A 15,976-nucleotide genomic window follows, 5' to 3' on the forward strand; every position below is an offset into this window, starting at 1 on the left:
GCCCGATGTCTGCGGTCGAAAGTTCGTTTCTGTTTCTCCTTTTTGTCCTTGTTCTTTTCGTCCCAACGTGGTTCTCCCCGAGCCGGTAGTAACTGCAGAGGGTGTTGCCGGACCCTACTTCGCAGACGACGCCCCATCAGTATCTGCGCTGGGCTTCTTCCCGAGAACGCTGGGGTGTTTCTGTAATTCAACAATGCGAGATGAGGATCGTCTGACATTTGAATCCGCCGTTTGACCGTTCTGACCGTTCTCTCGACCTGTCCGTTTGCTTGACGAAAATAAGGGCTAGTGGTCGTGTGTATGAAACCGTAAAGCTGTGTGAATCTTTTGAATTCTCCGGAAAATTGAGGGCCATTATCGGTCACCACTTCACGGGGAATGCCGTGCCTAGCAAAAATTCAACCGCAGAATGACTGCCCGTGATGACCAGTCGTCCGTTAGTTGTGACACTTTCGGGAATCTTGAGCGGTAGTCCACCACCAGTACATACTCTTTTCCGTCAAGGTGGAACAGATCCACCGCTACCTTGTCCCAAGGCAGCAATGGTGTCTCTGTAGGAGCCATGGGTTCTGAAGACTGTATTGTATATTCTTGACAAACGGGGCAGGCTTTGACAATGTCTGCCAACTCCTTGCTTAGGCCAGGCCACCAAACGCAGTCCTTTGCCTTTTCTCTGCACCTGGAGATTCCCTGATGCCCTTCGTGAATGCGACTAAGTATTTCTGCTCTCAAAGAAGTGGGGATCACAATGCGTTGTCCACATAACAGGAGATCTTCGCTTACGGAAAGCCTGGGCATGTGCTCATGGTACCTTTGCATTTCCTGCTGGAGTATACTGTCCGGAGGCCTCCCATATTCGCAGTATTCTCGAAGTGCTCTGCAAACAGTGTCGTGTTTCTGAGCTTCGCGAATACGGCTCAGCATTTTATCCGACGCAGGAATCATGTCAATTGCTCCATGGACATACGAAGTAACGTCGTCGACGGTGAGGCCAGTGGCAAGATCTCGCAAAGGCGCGCGGGAAAGAGCGTCTGCTGGTACTAGAGACTTTCCTGGTACGTACGTTATGTCATAATCGTACCGCATCAGACGCAGACGAAATCTCTGTATTCTTGGAGGTACTTGATCCAGCTGCTGATCCCCAAGGAGCGATAGGAGTGGCTTATGGTCGGTTTCGAACTTGAACCGAAGGCCCCGAATGTATTCGTCGAACTTTTCTGCCGCCCAAGTCAATGCTAGTGCTTCCTTCTCCACCTGAGAGTAACGAGACTCGGCGCTGTTCAGACTGCGAGATGCGTAGGCAACTGGTTTCAGTTCTTCGTTTCGTTGAACCTGTGAAAGCACGCCGCCAAGACCATACGACGACGCATCTGCGGATAACACCGTTGGAAGGTTTGGGTTGTACTTGGCCATACAGACAGCAGACGATAGTACGGACTTCAATTCCTGGAAGGCTTCTTGCTGGCGGTGTCCCCAATACCAGGCAACATTCTTTGTTAGCAACTCTCGCAGAGGCGCAGATACTGTCGACAAACTGGGTATGAACCTGCAGAGGTGATTGAAGATGCCAAGGATGCGACGCAAGTCAGAGACGTTTTCAGGGGCCGGCAGGGCTGTCACGGCGTCCACTTTGCGAGGATCTGGGTAGATTCCATTTTCATCGATGACTACTCCAAGAAATGCTATCTTTTTGACACAGAATTCGCATTTATCCCGGTTCAGAGTGACATTATTATCCATCAGCCGTTGAAGTACAGCACGCAGTCGCCGGTCGTGTTCTTCTTGGGTGTTACCGAAAACCAGTACATCGTCCATTAAATTTATGACGCCATGTTGACTATCCAAGATTTGGGACATTCTTCTTTGAAAAATTTCGGGCGCTGACGTAATCCCAAACGGTAGACGTTGGAAGCAATAGCGGCCGAAGGGCGTAATAAATGTAGTAAGCTCTTGGCTTTCTTCTGCCAACTTGATTTGGTAGAATCCGCTATTAGCGTCGAGCTTGGAAAAGAACTTCGCCTGTCCAATGCTTCCCAAAAGGCCTATTACGGTGGGTAGAACCATCCGTTCTCGTTTCACACAGTGATTGAGCTTGGTCAGGTCTACACAAACTCTCAGTTTCCCGGTGGGCTTCCTGACCAAAAAAATTGGCGCGCACCAGTCTGTCGGTTTCTCTATTCTCCGTATGATACCCTCGTTCTCCATGTGGTCCAGCTCTGCCTTCAACATGTTACGCATCGGAATGGGGACTCGTCGGGGAGCTGAGATTGCGAATGGAATGGAGTTCTCCTGCAGGTGAATAACGAGCTTTCCAGGCATTTTGCCAAGACCTCTGAAGAGCCCTGTAAAGTCTTGCTCATACTTGCTTTCTCCGGCCACCCCAACTTCATTGAGGAAACGAACAATGTTCAAATCCAATAAGGCCGATACTCCAAGAAGCGGCATTCTTAATCCTCGTACCACGTACACAAACTCGGTAGTGCTCATCCCTTTCCAGCTAATTGGCGCTCGAAATTTTCCGAGAACATGAAGTGGCTGATCACCCGGTCCCCTGAGAGCTTCCGCCGGCTCAAGAACGTCCGGAACTGCTGAAAACTGATGTCCGACGACTGTGACGTCAGCACCGGAGTCTATCTTCGCCAAGACTGGGACACCGTTGACTTCTACTTTCACATGTCTATTCACGGCAACTTTCTTGCGGGTATGTACAGTATCCATGTAGAAGGCCTCGTCCGATAGAACGACTTCTGTTACGTTGTTTCTTGGTGTAGCAACTGAACCTGGTGAACGCGGCGTGACTGAACGACAAACTCTTGCAAAATGACCATGCTTCCCGCATGTAAAACAGGGCTTGTTTTGAGCTGGGCAGAATCGCTGTGCGTGTCGGTAGCCGCACGAGCTGCAGATGTTCCCTGCACTAGGCGAGCGACCACCTCTGAAGCTTTGTCTGTAGCGGCGGGTAATTGCGTCGGCTTCGAGTTCCTCAGAATGTTCGAGGTTTGGACTGCGTACATCTGCTGCATCAACTGCAAGGTCGGCCTTGGCGAGCCTTGCTTGCTGCTGCAGCACGATTTCTTTCAATCTAGCTTTTGTCAGGGCTGACTGAAGGGTTAAGGCGGAGTCCATCTCAAGCGTTCGCGAGAGCGCCTTATCGCTGAGGCCGACCACGAACCTATCCCTTATCATTCTCTCTTTATACTGGCCGAAGTCACATTTGTCGGCCAATTCGTGCAACGCAACCATGTACGCCTCAGCACATTCGCCATCCTCTTGCCGGCGTCTGTTAAAGTTAGCAGTCTCGTAGACAAGATTTCGCGATGGCAGGAAGTGCGAATTGAACTTTTCGAGAACGACGTCGTAGTTCTTAACTTGCTCGTCCGACAAGCTGAACGTTCTTAGGTCCTCACGGGCTTTTCGTCCCATGCAGTAAAGCAAAGTTCTAACCTTGACCTCTCCGGCTCCCCCTGAACCCCCAGAGGCGTAGAGGTAGTCTTGGAACTCATCCCTCCATGCAGGCCATTCGGCGACGTCCGTGAAGTTGAAGGGAGGCGGCTGCCGAAGTCCCGTTAACGGCAACCTCACGAGCGAAGTTGTGCTGCTGGTTGTCTCCGGGGTTGCGGATGTTGTTGGGTCCATGATCCCACCGCTGCCACCATGTAGCGTGAAGCAAGAGGCAACCGGCCACGTCGTAGTTTAGAACGTGAATGTTTATTCCCCCAGAAAAAGACGAAGAAACGCTGCCCGCACGGGCTAGCCAAAAACAACCGCCAAACCTCGTCGTCGTCAAGACGATAATACTTCAAACACTTCCTCATCCGACGACTCTGCGTCCACAGACTCATCAGCGTCGCTGGTTCCTGCATGGCCAGTATCTTCTTCGCGTGGGTCACTTTCTGCACGCATCTCGTTTGCTGGTTCTTCCGCGGTTTCCGTCCCCGGGTCATCCTGTCGTTGTGCCGGCGAATGGGGGTCCTCGTCGCGTATTATGTACCGCTTCAGGCGATTCACATTCACGACGTCCCGTTTTCCTCTTCGGTTTTCCACCTCCCAGTCGTTTTCTGCCGTTTGTCTGGTGATGCGAAAGGGCCCGTGGTATGGGTGAAGGAATTTACTGGTCCTCCCTCGCTTTGCCGTTGGAATCTTGACGTAGACCAAGTCGCCCGGGGAGAAGGTCTGGGTCCGTCGCCGCTGGTCGTACCGTGCCTTATTTGCCTCTCGTGCCCTCCTCTCTCTTTCTGCCACTAGCTGCCTCGCCGTTTCCCATCGCTGCAAGACCTCTTCGTTCGGTGGGGATGTTGACTCCGGCAGCTGAAGCATGGCGTCGATTGGCAACGTAGGCTCCTGTCCGTAGAGAAGGAAGAAGGGGGAGTAACCTGTGGTTTCGTGCTCTGAGGAGTTGTAGGCGAAGGTGACGTATGGGAGGAACTCGTCCCAGTCGCGGTGGTTGCTGGAGACATACTTACTGATCATGTCCACAAGTATTTTGTTGAAGCGCTCACAGAGGCCGTTGGTCTGCGGGTGATACGCTGTTGTTCGTGTGTGGCTGGCGCCAGTCAGCCGGAATAGTTCCTTCATCATTTCTGCGACGAACTGCTGGCCTCTGTCTGTCACGACGGTACCTGGCGCGCCGTGACGCAGTACCACAGTTTCCATGAAGGCCTTTGCCGCGTAGAATGCCGTCGCTGTCGGGGTAGCCATGGTTTCCACCCACTTAGTGTGGTAGTCAATAATCACCACTACATACTTCTTTCCGTTCTCTGTTTGCGTCAGTGGGCCCAAGAAATCCATGCCGACACTCTGGAATGGTCTTTTGGCTGGCGGCAGGGACTGAAGCATCCCTGCAGGCCCTGTCGATGGGGTTTTTGGTGTCTGGCAGTCAGGGCAAGACAGCACGTAGCGCGTGATATCAGAGAACATCTTTGGCCAGAAGTACCCCTGCTTTATTTTTTCCAGGGTCCGGCGCAATCCGAGGTGTCCCGCCGTGACGTCATCTTGGCAAGAGACGAGAATGTCCCTCCGGAGTGGCTTTGGCGCTACCAGCACTAGTCCTTCAACGCCCAAGTGTCTTGTTGAACGATAGAGCACACCGTCCAGATGGCGGAATGCCCGTGCGGCGCGCTTCACCTTTCTCGCCACGGATGCCTCGGGGTGTCGTAGGTGCTGTATGATCGGCTTCAAGAAAGGATCAGCCTCCTGCAAAGCGCGGACATTTGTTTTCTCGTCCCCTGCCACGAACGCGGGAAATTCCTCTTGACCCTCCGGTGCAGGGTCGTAGGGCAGCCGTGACAGGGCGTCGGCGTTGCAGTTCCGTGATCCTGGCCGGTGACGTAGAGTGATGTTCAATTCTTGGAGCAACAGACTCCACCGGATAAGACGTCCATTCGGGTTCCGAGTTCTCATGAGCCACGTTAGGCTCGCTTGGTCCGTCACAACAGTGAATGGTATGGCAAACACATACGGCCGAAACTGGCGGGTGGCGTAAACGACGGCGAGGCATTCTTGCTCCGTGGCACTGTAGTTTCTTTCTGCCGTGTTCAGATGTCGGCTGGGGTAGCTAACCACGTGCTCTCCCGATTTATCTTTCTGTACCAGTACTACACCAATCCCATAACCACAGGCGTCCGTGTGGATTTCGACTGGCAAGCTTGGGCTGAATAGCCTTAAAACGGGGTCCGTGGTCAGTCGCCACCTGAGCTCGCAGAAAGCCTCTTCGCATCTGCTGTCCGAGGACCACTTGACACCATTTCGGGTGAGTTCTGTTAGCGGTTGTGAGATTTCTGCAAAGTCCTTGACAAATCGTCGATAATAGTTGCAGAGCCCTAAGAAGCTTCTTGTCTCTTTTGCGTTCCTTGGACTCTTGCATTCTTTTACGGCCCCGATGTTGTCCGGATCAGGTCGGATGTTTTCTCCGTCCATTACGTGGCCAAGGTAGCGGTTTGCCAAGGATGCTGTTTACCGCGATGATGCATTTCTTCGGCTGAAGGCGCAGGCCAGCTCCGTCCAGCGCGTCCAAAATACTACGAAGATCACGGAGATGCTCCGTAATGGATTTGGAGAAGATTATGATGTCGGTCAAGGTACGCAAGGCAGATTTTCCAAAGTTGACTGGAGAGCACTCTATTAATCATTCGCTGAAAGGTGGCGGGCGCATTGCACAAACCAAAAGGTACTACATTAGACTCATATAGTCCTGAGCTGGTCGTAAAAGCAGTCTTCTCCTTGTCTTCCTCCCGGATGGGCACCTGCCAGTATCCTGACGCCAAGTCCAATGTTGTGAAGTAGCGCGAACCATGGAGGACGTCCAGGATGTCGTCGATCCTCGGAAGTGGGTGAAAGTCCTTTTTGGTCACAGCATTCAGGCGCCTAAAGTCAACACAGAATCGCCAGGAGGCATCTCGCATGCGAACAAGCACTACCGGTGAAGACCACGGGCTCGACGACTCCCGTATCACGCTCTTCCGCAGCATCTCGTTGACTTGCTCCTCGATCACCTGACGTTCGAATACTGCCTTTCTATAGGGATTCTGATGAATTGGCCTGGCGTTGCCCGTTTCGATCTCGTGCTCGATCACACGAGTCAATCCCACTGGGCTGTCGTCGGTGGAGAAGAGGTGGCTGTATTGCTGTAGTAACGCTCGGATGGCCTCTTTCTCTTCTGCTGGGACATTGTCGCTGATCTCGACGTCTTGCACGCGGCCATGTGACCTCTTGGCGTGTGACGTGCTGATCTCTACTTCCTGCAGGGGCGTGGTTCTACCAACTGCGGCACCTCGTGCAATCGTAAGCGCGGACGGCGATGGGTGTGCAATGCGAACGAATCCCCTGTTACATGACACGTTGGTTAGCGTGCGGGCTACAACAGGCTGGGGCGTGTCCTTAAGCTTTATTTCAGGTTCAACAACGAATGTCCCATTCATGGCTATAGAAACTTCGAGGAGGACCTCGGAGTGGGGTGGTACCTTCGTCTGTCGTGTACAGTGCGCGTTCCTTGTCCCTCAACGGCGGGAAGATATCATCATCAAGGCGAAGCGGGAAAAAAATGTCCTTGTAGAAAAACTGCATTATTTGGAAAGTCCAGCACCAAATTCGAGTTCGTGCAAAGAGGTAGTCCGCATAAACTGTCGTGTGGGCAGCCTGTGAGCACAACAAACGTAGCCTGCATGTTTACGGGCCCTATGTTCACCGCAAGTTCCACCACTCCCTCACTGCTTGCCAGTTCACCATTAACACCGCGCACTGCCGACATTGCTGGTCGTATAGGTTGCCCTGAACGGCGTGCGAATTCACCGGATGCTATATTTACGGCGGCCCCAGTGTCCAAGATGGCGTCAATGTTGATGCCTTCGATGGTGGCTGGCACGGTGATAAGGTGTGACACATGATAGGTCATGCATACAGGGTCCTCTTGACAGGCCTGGGGTCGGACACCTAGACCCTTGCTAGCCCGTTTCCCTGGTGCTGACTTGGTCCTCGTGCTGGCGCGGCTGCCGCTGGCTGGGAGGCCAGGTAAGCCTGACTCCACACCGACGCTGGTGGCTGTCGATACTGCTGGTGGGGGCTGCTCTGCTGTTCCAACGTTGGTTGCCGGAATGTCGGAGACAGGCGCGACAGTTGAGCCGCGTGTATTCCTTGTGTGGGTGGTTCAACGGGTCGCTCCGGGCACTGTCTCATTATGTGACCCGATCGATGGCAGCGGAAGCACACAGGCTGGCCTGTTTGACTGCGTGCTCGTCGCGGAGGGAATTGCTGCTGCTGCACTTGGCCCATCCTCTCTATGGCTGCCGTCAGTGTCCGCACGCTGTCCTCTAGGGCGCCCAGAATCGCTCTTGTGTCTTGACCCATGTTCGCAGTTGCAGTCTGGTGTCGGTCTTCTCTCGTGTACAACACGCTTGCTGGGTCTTTCGCGAAATCCGCGTTCGTTGCGAATCCCGGTAAGGGATGGGTCGGCATGGTCAGCAGAGCATGACGGGCCATGGCGCCCACGTGTGTCAGCCTCTGCAGGTGTTGAAGAAAGTCCACTGGTGTTCGTGGATTTGTAATGGCGACGCGTTCCATCGTCTCGGTTTTTAAACATGTTTTGCCGGTGTATAAGCAGTGTGACCAACACTGTATGATCATACATGTTTAAGGGACGTTTGTTATACACGTTCGTCATGCATGTATGACGGGATGTTCGTGTATAATGTATAACGAGTGTGACTCCGACCTAGAGTAGTAAAAGAAAAAATAAAAATAAATTTTTTTATGGTCTTAAACAAAATGGTCTAATTTATATGAAATAAGTTGGATTTACTGGAACTCCGTTTTCTCGATGAAAGATGAAAGTCACTGATAAGGTTAGCCAGCTGTAGGAGTTATCTCCGTTTTCTCGTCCGTTTTTGTACCATAAGCCGAATTTCCTCATTCATCATCGTCACCGTATTTGTTGTGTGTGTTGTGGATACCACGGGGAAACATCCCATGTCTTCATCACTTCTTCATTTATTGTTGTTGTTCCACAAATACCAAAGTTTGCAAAGTACACAGGGAACGATGACATAGCGAGGGTGCCTTGAGAGGATCCCATGTCATTACATCCAACGTGCCATTACATAGAACGAGCCTTTACATCCTGATGTAAAGGTTCGTGGATGTAATGGCACGTTGGATGTAGTGGCCCGATACCCCGTGGGAGGATAGACCAGTGGTTCTCAACCTTTTCCCCTCAATGCACCCGTTATGACGTTCGTCAAAGCGTTATCTCCCTAACACTAAATAAAGCAACACATGCATAAAATAGTTGGATGCAGGTATTTTATTGCTTCCTTCGAGTTTCCTTGGAAGTATAGTTTCGGGCGATAGCCCTTCCAGTACATTTCGCGAGGGAGATGTGCTGTGAACAAAAAACGTAGAGTGCGTCGAAAGGGCCGGTTAGAGGAGAATGTTACGAGGTGTCATTCCCCTCACGACATTCCTCAGCGGTTGAGAACCCCTGGGATAGATGGAACAGATATCGCTCAGTTAGTTGACATAGAGCTAAAGACCGCCTTCAAGAAACGGGCGATAAAATTTAACTTTTATACGTTTCACGCAATATACGAGGGTCATTCCTGTTTAATTTCGTTTCTAATTAGTTCCTCTTTTACGTGAAAGCGTTTTATTTTTGTTTTTATTGTTTTTCTTTTTAAAAAGCCAGTGGTCCCGATACGGAACTACATCCGTTTCCCCTCTCGCTACCCGGGAACCACCCGCTCTCGTCAATTTTCGGCGGAAAAACCCAGCCCTCGTCGCCGGACCGCCACCTATTGTAGCCGATGGATTGCCTTCGGCAGACCCGTGGCATCCGGCAATCAGCTGTCTCATCACAAAGTCAGAGGTGCTACAGGCCACTGGTGATTCAGCAGTTCGTGACATCGTGAACGTCATTCATCGACTGGAAGAATACTCCAAGGAGCCCAAGGATCTCGACGACGCCATTCAGGAGGTTATCGACGCCGCCGCCTTTGAACAAGAGTTCCTGGAGACCTCAGAGTATCAAGACCATATCGTCATTGCTGTTTTCAAAGCTCGCCGCTTCATTGCGTAGAACCCTCCCCCTATCTTATCTCGTCGACTGCGGTAGGTCCACAGATCGTCGGAAACCCCAAATGCTGCTTCTGAGGTAGGAGGCAGGTCTGATGAAAGAGATTCTTGAGGGAATGCCAGAGAGGATTCTGACACTCCAAAGGGCTGCTTCAAGTGCCAGCAAGGAGGACATAAGGCAAGATATTGCACTACTGACCCGTACCACGGACGGGACCCGATGGCAAACCTGTGGAGACCCCATATATTCCTCCTTCCCTGTCAACGGGTGAGGACTTGCTCGACTCTACGATCTCGCCTAGCGCGAGCATCGAGAAGTACGACGCTGTTCCCGTCGAAGCTAGCAATCCAGAACTCCGTGTACCGGTCGCTCCTTCCGGTCGTTCCTCCGCGCACAGAATGATAATTTTGCAGAATACGAAGCGCAAGAGCATTTATCCGGACACCATACGGGACAACGAGCGTGCGAGCAAGCCCCCGTTGGTCAGCGCCCTCACAGAGAATGCGATACGAATACGAACGAAGAAACTTTGCTCACTGAAAAGGTTAGCCAGCTGTTCTTGTTGTTAGGCACTTGAGGCTTTGTGTATTAGGTGTTCCAGCCTCAGAACACCAATTCCCATCATGAGGAATACGAACTTGACCCTTCACCGGCGAGCGGGAACGTTCGGCAGTCCGCTCCAAGCGAAGAGCGATCGAGCGGTCGTGGTTGGACCCAATCACTGGCGGGCTTTGAAGCAAGGAGCAGTACTCCGCCTTCAGTCTTGGGGGGGGAAACAGCGTGTGCGTGAACGGCCGCAGTGTCCGCGTAGCGATGGACTCAGTGAGGTATGAGCTATTCTTTGCCGTCCTATAGCTCTCGCGGCCACGTTACTGCCTCTGGAAATGTAGCAAAGGAGCCTTGCGTCTTTCGGAAAGGATGCAGTCCTGGCGCAAGTTGGCAGCGCAACGAAACGTCGAGCGCTGGTGTCGGGAAACATATTGGTCCCGTATACTACTGCGGTGCTATGCGGCCCTTGTTCTTGGCCAAGGGCTCTGTAAGAAATGGCTTACTTGTGCAGGTGCGTTCTAGAGCACCATAAGTGTGTGTTGTAGCGATACAATGTCACACCTAAGTGAGTCATGTAAACGGCTGTAGCTGGGGTTGCTACGATACTATGGTGTAAGAGGTGTGGCCCGTGCCATGCAATAAATATCTTTTATAATGCCAAAACTGCCGTATGCTGGTGGTGGTGTATAGCGACGTTTGGGTTATAAAGCCATCCACAGAAGCTGTAGTATTTCGGAGGTTACAACAACGAAAACAGTTTCCAACAACGGATAGTCTATTCGTATATCGACTATCAAAATTCCACACTTCAAGTTGCTATCATGGGTCGACATATGCATCTGGTCCACTGGTACATCTCGCCCTGCCATTCGACAACGCCTCCAGGCTAAATTGGACGACATTCACACTTACCTGCTCCGAGCAGGGATGGAAATATCATCGAAGAAAAGTGCGGCACTCGCCTTCTCCCGCAAATCCATGCAGCGATGCCGTCTGCACATTGGGGACAAGCCACTTATAAATGTCCAGCACCACAAATTCCTCGGCGTAACTCTAACCCCTAGCCTCTCTTGGAAACGTCACATCGATGGCATGGAGAAGAAAGTTCAGCGCTGGACCGCTGTCATCCGTCACTTCGCTGGAATGAGGTGGGGACGCGATAAGATGATGCTGCATGCTCTGCTCCTGATGCTGCATAACGCCTTGATTCGTGCCACAGTCGCCTACAGTCTGCCTGTGCTTCACGATCTCCCCAGCACCTTAGCACAGAGGATCTGCGCTATGCTGGCACGGAGCCTACGGGTGTGCCTCGGTGTCCCCCGCGGGGCCGAGACAAGGCTAGTGGTTGCGGAAGCCCGCGACATCCCTTTTGAAGTTCTCCGAAACACAGAAACTGTGCGCCAGTATCTCCGCCTGATTGCACACCATCGCCACCACCCGCTCATCCGGAAACTTCGGGCAAGGCGCAGCACGCAGATCCACGGATGTATAATGTCATTCAAATCCCGCGTTCCGAAATTCGTGATCAGCCCCGCCGCTGAAAGCACGGCTCCGTGGACACTTCCGTCGCCAAGCGTCCCCGCCTCTGTCCCAGGGATCACGGACAACAAAAGGAGCTACCCCGACCTCGTACTACAGCAACTGACTATGGATTTCATCGGCACCGCATATGATGGGTTCTGCACGGTCTTCACGGATGGCTCCTCAACGAAAACTTCGTCATCCTCATCTTTTGTGGTACCCTCTATACCGCTCACCCGGGGCTGCCGGTTGTCCCATCGCACCTCTTCGACCTCAGCCGAGCTGTACGGAATCCTGTTGTTTTTACAATATGCGGCCACCTGCGATCCACGGCGATGGGTAGTCTGTACGGACTCCAAGTCAGCTCTTCAATGCCTGAAAACCTCAGGTCTCCGCGGCTCACTGGCCACACTTGTGATAAACATTCTACGCCTGCTGAAGTCCATAACTGCCCACGGCCACACCATCGCTTTTCAATGGATTCCGGGTCATTGCGGAAACTCTGGCAACCACGTTGCCGACGCTGCGGCAGCGGCCGCTCGCCACCATGGCAAGTGTGTCCTGATTGTTCTCCCAAGGGGGGACAGACGGTCCCTTCTTCGTGACTGGGCTGCCTCCTCATCCGCCGAACAATGGCGTCGGGATGTCCCGGTCAGTATCATACTGGGAATTGTAGACCCAACCTTCTCGAGCCGCTTACCGACATCTTTACCGCGCGTCATTAAGTCCCTCCTACATCGCTTACGGCTGAATGTTGCCTTTACGCCGTACTACCGTTACCAGATAGGGTGTGCCAGTAGTCCCTTGTGCCCGGTGTGTGGTGTGCCAGCGACCGCGGACCATGTGATCATCGCATGTACCACTTATAGGAGGGAGCGTCACTTGTTGGCAAACGACTTTGCGCGGATTGACAGCCTACCCCTTGACCTCAGACTCATTTTGGGACCACGGGACACACGAAAGCAGATGTCCGTCTTGCGACCCTTCATCAAATCCCTGCAAACTACCGGCCTGATCGACTCACTCTAAAACCCTGTCAGCGTCATCAGCATCATCCTCATCACCATCTTCTCATTTCCCCCCAATAGCAATGGGGTAGCATTCTGCCCAATGAGCGGAAGTCATCCCCATATCATCGTCATCATGTATTTCTCTCTCTCTCTCTCATGGGTTAGTTCCAACAAATTCTTACTGAGAGATGCCACTGGGGGCTTCTCATCATTAGGCTGGATGCAGCTTGGCCCTACTGACAGATCCCCGTGAACGCACAATCTGTTTTCGTTCATGGTTGCACCGATCACACGCTACAACACAAACATTTACATTCGCCACTGCGCAAACAATGTGCCAATCCCGAAAAAGCATGTACTGTGGGTTCATAGGGATTTGTCAGTAAACGGCATTGATTTTTTTCTTACGGTGTACTGCCTACTGGGCAGGCACAGAATGACAAGCAAGTGGTCTGGACCTATAGGTTCTACATGCGCAGATTCAAAATAAATTCACTTACTGGTCACAAACTGGTAAATTGCTCTAAAGCCCTTTACAGTTGATGGCCGCATGCCGTAGCTCTGGAAGACAACTGTAATGCTGTGTTCGTTGGACATGATTTGGTTCGGTAGCTGAGACCCACAAAAGTTGTCCAGCCTTTCCCGTTGGCCTTTTATGGTGACAAAACCAATGATAGAATCCACGTTCTCGCACCTGCGAATAAAAGCAAAAATGTATCAGCGAGTGTAATAAATACCGGAAAGTTCTAGTGAGTCGAGCCCGAACTAAACAACCGGTTCTGCGGATTCGAAAAGCTAAGAAGAAGCAAGCTACAATGAGTTTTTTAAAATCGGGCGAGTCGTTCCTCTTTAAATTTATTCCCGATTGCGCTCGAAGCTCGATTTCCGCATCTGAGCGGCATCATTCACACCTGTTTTCCTCCCTATTAAACATAATGTATTGCAGCGTTCTTTACACGTTCCTCTTGAGGTCTATAAAAACTTGAGGGCGTCACTTTGCGGTCATGGTGTCGTCGACGTGCTGTCAGGCAGTTCGGAGATTCGAACATGCGTTGATAGATTCGGATGATGTAAAAAGGCCATATCACTTTGAAAAGGGTGCGTCACCCGGGTGCATGCGCTCACTGTAGTCAGAACATGAGGACCAAACAGGGAACAGCGGGTGATGAGACACTTTGCATAGCTCTAATGCGTCTTGCATAGACAGACAGATTTGGCCACCTGGAGCAAATGATCTGGGTCAGGATGCTTTCTATTACATGAAATGCAGCTATTGAACACGTCATTGTATCAAGCAACGTCCTGCAGAAGCACATATACGTTATTGCAGCCTTGTGATTAGACATACAATTGGTCACGTGCTTTATCCAAACTACACCCTCTCCACTTCGCAGAGACACTGCCCTGCACGTATTTACTTTTCACGTTACGTTAATGCCCATTGCATTTTTCTTTCAGGGGGCATTTCTCAGGCATTTCTCTCGCCGTTACATAGGGTTACAAAAGATCTTCCAGGAAACTAAAGAAAAAGGACTAGAACTCAGGAACGTAGGAAACCTAGCGTGGTGCCACAGGATCACGCAACAGCGGGGAGGTTTGGAATGTCGGTAGCCGTCAGCTCTCTGAGAATGTTTTCCTCCTCAGTGCCAATAATAAATGGCGGGCCTCAGTCAAGCTGTAGCATAAAACATAGCAGCACATACTAGCGTAACATAGGAGCACAGCAACAGGGCTGATATCCTACTGTTCTGCAATATATCCAATGAGGCGGCTGTATCAATGAAACACCATTAGAGGAACTACTGCAAGCCACTTGTTAAGGGTTGTGGTTACGTTCCTGAATTTGCTAGAACTAAGATAACAGGAAGTTGTAAGGATAAGATTGAGAGGGAATCATCGTTGATAGTAGCAGCCTTGTGTGTTGTATTTGTTTGTTCATCCGCGTCTTTTCGTTCCTTTACCAAAATGAAGACGAAGAGGTGTGCCATGGGGGGGGGGGGGATATGTTTATTGATGCATGTATAGTGAATGCATGACACCAATATTTGCTAGGGTGCCTCAATACTAGCTCCCTCTGCATAGACACAGAGGGAGTCAGTATTCAGGCACCCTAATATTTGCTGCTTTTCGTGCAGGTATTTTGAGGGTGAACAAGAGATAAACTGATGTTCTGAGGCCGGAACAACATAGAGGGGACAGATACAAACAAAGCCTCAAATTGCCTAAGAAATCAACGATGAAAGATGAAAGTCACTGAAAAGGTTAGCCAGCTGTAGGGATCGAATCGATCTTCTGGATTCCGTCATATGAATGTGTGTATGAGTGAGCAAAAATGTAAGAGTGAAAGGAGGGTGAGTGAGAGCGAGTGGCTGGTTTGTCGTCCCTTCAGATGACGCACCCCGAAAGTCGCTGGAGAGGCGTGTTAGGTTAGCTCAATTGGTAGAGCCCTGGACCGGCAATCCAGAAGATGTGGGTTCGATCCCTACAGCTGCCTAACCTTTTCAGTGACTTTCATCTTTCATCGTTGATTTCTTAGGCAATTTGAGGCTTTGTTTGTATCTGTCCCCTCTATGTTGTTCCAGCCTCAGAACATCAGCTTATCTCTTGTTCAACAGGTGCCGCTTGCGTCGATTTCCGTCGTATGAATGTGTGTATGAGTGAGCAAAAATGTAAGAGTGAAAGGAGGGTGAGTGAGAGTGCGTGGCTGGTTTGTCGTCCCTTCAGATGACGCACCCCGAAAGTCGCTGGAGAGGCGTGTTAGCTTAGCTCAATTGGTAGAGCCCTGGACCGGCAATCCAGAAGATGTGGGTTCGATCCCTACAGCTGCCTAACCTTTTCAGTGACTTTAATCTTTCATCGTTGATTTCTTAGGCAATTTGAGGCTTTGTTTATATCTGTCCCCTCTATGTTGTTCCAGCCTCAGAACATCAGTTTATCTCTTGTTCAACAGGTGCCGCTTGCGTCGATTTCCGTCGTATGAATGTGTGTATGAGTGAGCAAAAATGTAAGAGTGAAAGGAGGGTGAGTGAGAGTGAGTGGCTGGTTTGTCGTCCCTTCAGATGACGCACCCCGAAAGTCGCTGGAGAGGCGTGTTAGCTTAGCTCAATTGGTAGAACCCTGGACCGGCAATCCAGAAGATGTTGGTTCCATCCCTACAGCTGGCTAACCTTTTCAGTGATCTTTCATCGTTCATTTTGAGGGTGTGTGTGTGTTAAATTTTGTTGGCATTAGGGGGTGTAGGGGGTGTTGGGAAAATCCCTGTGTGCGTCTCTATGCAGACACCTTTGCACCTGCTGCCAGATGCAGAGGCTACGGTTGTGGGAAATTTGAAGAA

The 15,976-nt window shown here is 51.2% G+C and overlaps 1 protein-coding gene across 1 annotated transcript in view; it reads right to left on the reverse strand.

Annotated features, from left to right (window-relative positions):
* The window catches only part of LOC135388527 (suppressor of lurcher protein 1-like), a 175,945-nt gene that overhangs the window by 67,460 nt on the left and 92,509 nt on the right, over positions 1-15,976 (reverse strand). The window contains exon 3 of the mRNA XM_064618125.1: positions 13,143-13,336. Within this exon, the coding sequence (XP_064474195.1) occupies positions 13,143-13,336 (194 nt within the window). The remainder of the gene's footprint in view (positions 1-13,142; positions 13,337-15,976) is intronic.

The sequence above is a fragment of the Ornithodoros turicata genome, chromosome 3 (genome assembly GCF_037126465.1).
Source record: "Ornithodoros turicata isolate Travis chromosome 3, ASM3712646v1, whole genome shotgun sequence".
Taxonomy (NCBI): domain Eukaryota; kingdom Metazoa; phylum Arthropoda; class Arachnida; order Ixodida; family Argasidae; genus Ornithodoros; species Ornithodoros turicata.